The 7486-nt window shown below is 48.0% G+C and overlaps 1 protein-coding gene across 1 annotated transcript; it reads right to left on the reverse strand.

The window, feature by feature from the left end:
- Positions 1-613: 613 nt before the first annotated feature.
- Positions 614-1052, reverse strand: LOC139262368 (large ribosomal subunit protein uL29-like). The gene has a single exon (XM_070877557.1). The coding sequence runs from the start codon at positions 1030-1032 to the stop codon at positions 661-663; it is 372 nt and encodes a 123-aa protein (XP_070733658.1). The 5' UTR covers positions 1033-1052; the 3' UTR covers positions 614-660.
- Between the last annotated feature and the right edge of the window lie 6434 nt (positions 1053-7486).

Raw genomic sequence — 7486 nt, forward strand, 5'->3', positions numbered from 1 at the left:
TGGATGAAAAATCAGACACTGCTGCCTGAGATTTTCCTGAACAGTGCCCCTTGTGAACACTGCTCCTCACCAGGAATGCCTGATCCTGGAATTAGCTGTGAAGTCTCAACAACTGAGGAAGAGTTATCTCTGGCAATAAATGTAGCTTAACATTAGTCCTTGTAATTCTTACCAGGTTACATGGATATCTGCCAAAGATCAGTAACACTTTGCTAGGTAATTCAGCTCTTCTATCCAAGTTCTCTGTTTAATTGAACTCAGCAGAGTGTGTGGGTAGGCACTGACTTGGGTGCCCCAAAGTACAGTGTTGGGATCATTACAGTTAATATCAATGACTTGTATTCTATGCAAATAGATTAATTTTGCCAAAGATACCAAACTAGGAGAGGCAGTGAAATAAAATGGGGTAGCGCAAGAACTATAAAAATTAAGTTAAACAAAGTATGAGTGGGTCAAACAGTGGCAAATTAAACTTAATGCATACAATTGCAAAGCATTGATGTAGGAAAGAAAAAAATGGGCTGTGCAGCCTTTAAAAAGACAGTTTAAAAAACAGAGTGCCGGATTGCAGGAGGGAGGCCCGGCCGAGGCCCACGGCACAAATGGCCTCCCCTTTTTTTTTTCCTTTTCTTAAATTTAATAACTTCTGTAGGAAAACATTTATGCTTTCACAGCAAATTTGCGCATGGGGTACAGGCGCTCTATCCGTTGCATTTTCTTGGTCTTCAAACTCTCCTCATATTTGTTTAGTCGGCGACGCATGGCACAGGTCTTCTTGGGTCGCAGGTCCAAAGGCTTGTACTTCTTGCCTTTGTAGAATTTTCTCAAGTTCTCTTTCTGCATCTGATTGATGACAGTAAGGACTCTAGCAATGGACTTGCGCACGACACGGATCTTGGAAAGCTTGGATGCAGCTCCTCCAGTTACCTTAGCAACACGGAGCTGAGAGAGTTCCACCTTGAGGTCATCCAACTGCTTCAGTAGCTCCTCCTTCTTCTTGCCACGCAGATCACGTGCCTTGATTTTTGCCATTTTCTTGGGGCAAGCGCAGGAAAAGGCACGGCCTCCCCTTTAAGGGACGCCCCGGCAACAGATGTCCACCAGCTTTGCAATCCGCGAAGCTCGTTATGACATTGGCTGGCGCCATCCTCGCTGCCTACGGGGCAATTTCCCCCACGGGTCGCAGAGGGATCGGCATGGAGTGGTGAGGGAGGGGTCAATGCACATGGCGATGACGTCATCGGCGTGTGTGCGCCAGCCTGGGGCGCAGATCATGGGGCTAGGTGTTAACGCCCCCCCCCCCAAACCTCCAGGGCAATTTCCCCGGAGGCACTATTTACCCCTTCCTCCGGGCAGTAACCTCGTTGCGCCCCATCAGCATCCCTCGGAGGCGCTTTTGGGACTATATAAAAGAGACAAACAGATAAGAGAGGAAGTTTAACAATTTCAGATCATAACCTCTGCCCCTATTTTTTCAGATGGCAGCTGTTGATTTGTCTGCCATTCCTAAATACATCTCTTCTAGACTTAGCTTTTGTTTCTTTCCTTGTCCCATTACCATCTCCTTTTGCTTTATACCATCATACCTTTTGTCATTTAATCTCTCCTGCCTTCCGCCCTATCTCAGACCTTTCCTTTTGTTCTTTCCTCTCCTCCCAGTTTTCCCTGCCCCTGCACTTGCTTAAAAACTGTTACATTTCTAACTTCTGCCTGTTCTGACTAAAGTTCATCGACCTGTTTGACGTTGACTCTGTTTCTCTCTCCACTGGTGCTGCCTGACCTGCTAAGTATTTCCAGCATTTTCTATTTTCTATTTAAGAGAGGACAAGTGCTTGGCTCTATCACTTCACTCTATAATAACTTCACTGCACGTCTTTGCGATAGGTTTGACCCTGTGAGAAGCATTGGGAAGCAACTCTAGCTGTGTGTCGGCAAACCCGCTACCACCCCACTTTAAATAGTGTTTCTCAGCTGCCAAAATCTGTCTTCAAAATCTCCGGATTGCTCTGTATTAGGAATTCCTCACCTACTTGTATCAACTGATCCTGGGGCAACTACTGTGCCTCAGCTATACCACTCTGCATTACCCAGAATAGTCGTGCAAACTTAGGAAACCCGCAGCTGTGATGTCACAACAAATGGTTGTTCAGGGTTATTAGAAATGCACCAAGGGAAGACTGTGCATAGGTCGACTAAATGGACCGGAGGTCTTCTCCTGCCTGAAACTGTTGCTATGTTTCTGGCTGTGTCACTTTGGCATATGCATATGAGGAAAATGAGGACTTGGCGGGCGGATCGTGGGAATACTGAAAGAACACGGTGAAACTTGGGGGAGGTGGCTTAAAGTCGCACAAGCGGCAGAGAGGTCTTCCACCGAAACCTTCTCATCAAAAACTTTGCTTGCGCCATTTATACACTTCTAATATGCGGAATACAATGGGGAAATTCACCCGTAAGAGAATTCCCAGCTCTTTTTCAAATAGTGTCGTGGAATCTATGATATCCGCCATAGCATCTCCTCTGAAGGACAGCACCTTCAGCAATGCAGCACTCTCTCAGTGCACCACCGAAGTGTTGGCATAGAGTATGCACTAAAATCTTGAAGTGGTGCTTGAATTTACAATGTTACTGCAAAGGTACTGACAATTAATCCAAGCTGACACTCAAGGAAGAACGTGAGACTATGTGTTATATTTTAGTGCTATTTTCCCTCTCCTCCAATCCATAAACATATAACTGTACACCTAGGGGTGCTTGGCCTCTTCTGATTCCCAAATTTCTCATTCTGATTTTCCTCAGTTTGAAAAAGGGGCCGAAATTGCCACTTTCAATAAGAGCCGTGGCCAGCTGAAAGCGGCGGCCATGGATCGGTGCAGACTGACCGCCCAGTCGGCGCGGATTGACCGACGTCGCGGCATTACCCTCAGTGATATTTCTGGTGGTGTACGTCACCGCCTCGCTCCCCCCACTTCCGCCCCACTCCTGTGCATACGTCGGTAACGGTCATCAAAGCGCGCACCTTAAATGAGCTTCCAACCACAGGTTTTTGGGTCAGAGCACATTGCATGCTGAAGACCGCCAGCGGCATTTAAAGGCGCGGTGCGGCTCCAACCATTGTTGTCAACCAGATTACTTTCGAAGGTTAAAACATTCAGAGTTGAGTTGTTGAGACCGGATTTGGACACTGCTTCACAGTCAGCCACAGAGAGCACTGATTGAAGAGGCTGTGCTTGAAGAGGTTTAATAAATGGTGTCAGTGCTGGCAGCAGAACACCTCCTGCTCACTGTGCGCGGCAGGGAGGCTCGCAGGAGAAGGCGGCGCCGGCCCCAATGGCTGGAGAACTGCTGGGCAACGGACGCAGCACACATGGCTGAGGAAGATGCAGAAAGCCATGGAGATGGTGACAGAGCACAACCCAGAGAGGTGCACCAGGAAGGACCTCAGGAAGGGCCTGCCGTTAGGAGGAGGGTCAGGTACGCAGACCCCCAGCACCACAGATTGAGGCAGATGGAGAGCAGGCAGCATGAACAGGAGGCAGATGCTTTCCAGCACCAGGCTGCAGAGGGTGAGAGCCAACAAGAGCAGGAGGGGGAAGGCAATGAGGCAGTTGTGAGAGGAAGATGCCTACACAGATGTGGTGGCAGAAGGCCCAATCGTCAAAGGGTCTACAGACAGCAGTCCTCCTGCATGGACCTCACTGATGACCAGTGTCTCCGGAGACTGTGATTCTGCAAAGATGTCGTCATGGAGCTGTGCAATCTCCTGCAGCCAGACCTGCAGCCTCAAACAAGGTTGAGAACAGCTCTGTCAGTCACATCAAAGGTCACTAATGCCCTGAGTTTCTATGCGACTGGATCCTTGCAAGCTGCAATAGCTGACATAGCTAATACTTAATTTGCTACACATAGCTCCATCCGTCAGGTTACAGATGAGGAGGGACTACATAAGCTTTCTTATGAGCAGGGAGAAGCAATTGGAATGGCAGACCGGATTTGTGATGATAACGGACTTCCCTAGGGTTCAGGGCACCATAGACTGCACCCACGTGGCATTGAGGGCACCAAAGAACAAGGCCGAAATCTTGCGTAACTGCAAGGGATTCCACTCCCTCAATGTCCAGCTGGTGTGCGACCACAACCGCAAAATCATGGCAGTTGATGCCTGGTATCCTGGCAGCAGCCATGATGCTGGAGTCCATTATTAAGGAAGAAGTAGCAGAACATTTGGAAAAGCATAATTTAATCAAGCAGAGTCAACATGGATTTATGAAAGGGAAATTGTTAAGTATGGAAGAACTCCACAAGACTGAGTACTGTGAGCTAAAACTGATGTGACCTTAGTCTCTTTAATACAACTTCAGAGTGCCTAAGCAGCCTGGCAGACAACCTTTTATAGTCCCTTGCACGAGGTGTGCAGGTGACCCTTGAGCCTCCAACAGTTGCGCCCTCTGGTGACAAGTCTTACACAGTTACAATGTTTACATACATAACATCACTCCCCCCCAAAAGTCTTTGATACAAATTATTTACAAGTTGAGACGATGCCGGGCCCTACACTCCCTGGTTGATCGTCTGAGTTCAAACTGTGGCATGGGTGAATTGGCCGGACCATTGCTGCACTGCGGCGTGGCTGGTCTGACAGGACTGTTGGGAATGGTGAGGTCGATTGCTGTTTGGGTGTGTGCTGGTGGATCGATGATGGTGATGTCGTCTTCAGGTTGTTCCTGGTTGTTGGTGAACCGCAGTTTGGTCTGATCCAAATGCTTTCTGCATGTTTGTCCATTCAATAGTTTGACTATAAACATTCTGTTGTGTATGTATAACATAAGTATACTCTCTGTACACTCAATGTACAGTTACATAAGACTACTGGATGTACCTTCACACTGTATACACTATGCTTGTACCACCAGAGGGTGCAACTGGTGGAGACCTAGGAGTCACCTGTACACGACAGGTAACCAGGTATAAAAGGGAGCTCACCATGCGGTAGCCTCACTCAGGAGCTGCAATAAATGGATTAAGGTCACCACAGTTCAAGTACAATACCTTACCTCGTGGAACCATTATTAGAGTGCTTACAGACACAATACACTCTATTCCTCTCCTTGGCCAAGACAGTGTCATCGGCCCATTTAGGACCATGACCGTAATTAAAGACAAACACAGGGTCGTTAACGTCAATGTCATGTGATACAGCCGCGCGATTGTGGTGCATGTTTTGCTGGTGACGCCGGGTTTCCACATGATCATTTAGACCCGGATGGACTAGGGAGAGCCTGGTTTTGAGTGCTCTCTTCATTAACAATTCTGCAGGGAATACACCAGTGAGCGAACGGGGTTACGTCGGTAGCTGAGCAGAACCCGAGATAAGCGGGTCTGCAAGGAGCCTTCTGTCACGCGTTTCAAGCTCGGCTTGATAGTTTGGACTGCCCGTTCTACTTGATGGTTGGACGCGGGCTTAAACGGGGCAGACCTGACATGCTTGATGCCATTGTGGGTCCTAAACTCATTGAATTCTGAGCTGGTGAAACATGGTTTATCGTCACTGACAAGGACATTGGGCAAGTCATGGGTGGCGAACATAGCCCGGAGGCTTTCAATGGTGGCAGTGGATGTGCTTGATGACATGATTATGCATTCAATCCATTTAGAGTAAGCATCCACTACAACTAAAAACATCTTTCTGAGAAAGGGGCCAGCAAAATCTACGTGGATCGTGGACCACTATTTGGAGGGCCATGACCACAGACCCAATGGAGCTTCCCTTGGTGCATTGCTCAATTGTGAGCAAGTGTTGCACTGGTGCATGCATGACTCTAATCCGAGTCAATGCTGGCCCACCAAACATGTGACCTGGCTATAGCCTTCATCATGACTATGTCTGGGCAGGTATCGTGTAGGTCACCTATAAACTTTCTCCCGCTTTTTTTTGGCAAAACCACATGATTACCCCAGAAGAGACAATCCGACTGGATGGACATTTCATCTTTGCGTCGGTGAAACGGCTTAATTTCGTCTTGCATTTCCGCGGGAACAGCCGACAAGCTCCCATTGAAGATGCAACTTTTTACAAGTGATAGCACAGGATCCTGGCTGGTCCAAGTCCTGATCTGGCGAGCAGTGATGGGTGGCCCCTCGCTCTCAAAAGCATCCATGACCAGAAGCAAGTCTGTGGGCCGCGTCATTTCCACCCCAGTAGTGGGAAATGGTAGCCAACTGATTGCATCAGCACAGTTCTCCGTGCCTGGTCTGTGGCGGATAACATAGTCATAGGCGGACAATGTTCGTGCCCATCTTTGGATGCGGGACGAAGCATTGGTGTTTATATCTTTGCTTTCTGAAAATAGTAAAATGAGCGGTTTGTGGTCGGTTTCAAGCTCAAACTGAAGTCCAAATAGGTATTGGTGCATTTTCTTAACACCATATACACATGCTAATGCCTCTTTCTCGACCATACTATAGGCTCTCTCAGCCTTAGACAGATTTCTAGATGCGTATGCAACCGGTTGAAGTTTGCCCGATACATTGGCTTGCAGTAACACACAGCTGACCCCGTACGAAGATGCATTACAAGCTAGCCCTAATCGTTTGCACGGGTCATACAGTACAAGTAACTTATTAGAACAAAATAGGATTCTGGCCTTCTCAAAGGCTGTCTCTTGAGATTTACCCCAAACCCAGTCATCCCCTTACGTAGCAACATGCACAATGGTTCCAGTAAAGAGCTTGGCCCGGGTAGAAAGTTACCAAAATAGTTGAGGAGTCCCAGAAACGAACGCAGCTCCATCACATTCTGTGGTCTGGGTGCATTCTTGATGGCCTCTGTCTTTGAGTCCGTGGTCTGATGCCGTCTGCCACAATCTTTCTCCCCAAAAATTCGACCTCTGGTGCCAGGAAAACACACTTGGAGCATTTCAGCCTGAGTCCCACTCTGTCTAGTCGACTTAGAACATCTTCCAGGTTGTGCAGGTGTTCGGTGGTGTCATGACCGGTGATCAGGATGTCGTCTTGAAACAAAACGGTGTGCGGAACCGATTTCAGCAGACTCTCCATGTTCCTCTGGAATACGGCAGCAGCCGAGCGAATCCCAAAAGGGCACCTGTGGTATGTAAACAGTTCTTTGTGCGTGTTGATGTACGTCAATCTTTTCGAAGATTCAGCCAGCTCCTGTGTCATGAAGGCGGAGGTTAGGTCTAACTTGGTGAACGACTTCCTCCCCGCTAATGTTGCAACAGGTCATCCACCTTGGGTAGCAGGTACTGGTCTTGTAACAAGACTCGGTTGAACATTATCTTGTAGTCTCAGCAGATTCTGACTGTGCCATCGCTTTTCAACACCAGAACAATCAGACAGTCCCACTCGTTGAACTCAACTGGTGATATGAGATATGATTCTCTCTCATTGAAGTCTGTCCAGTTCAATCTCGACTTTCTACCTCATCATATATGGAACAGCTCGAGCCTTGTGATGAACGGGCCTTGCA

The sequence above is a fragment of the Pristiophorus japonicus genome, chromosome 4, assembly GCF_044704955.1.
Source record: "Pristiophorus japonicus isolate sPriJap1 chromosome 4, sPriJap1.hap1, whole genome shotgun sequence".
Taxonomy (NCBI): Eukaryota; Metazoa; Chordata; class Chondrichthyes; family Pristiophoridae; genus Pristiophorus; species Pristiophorus japonicus.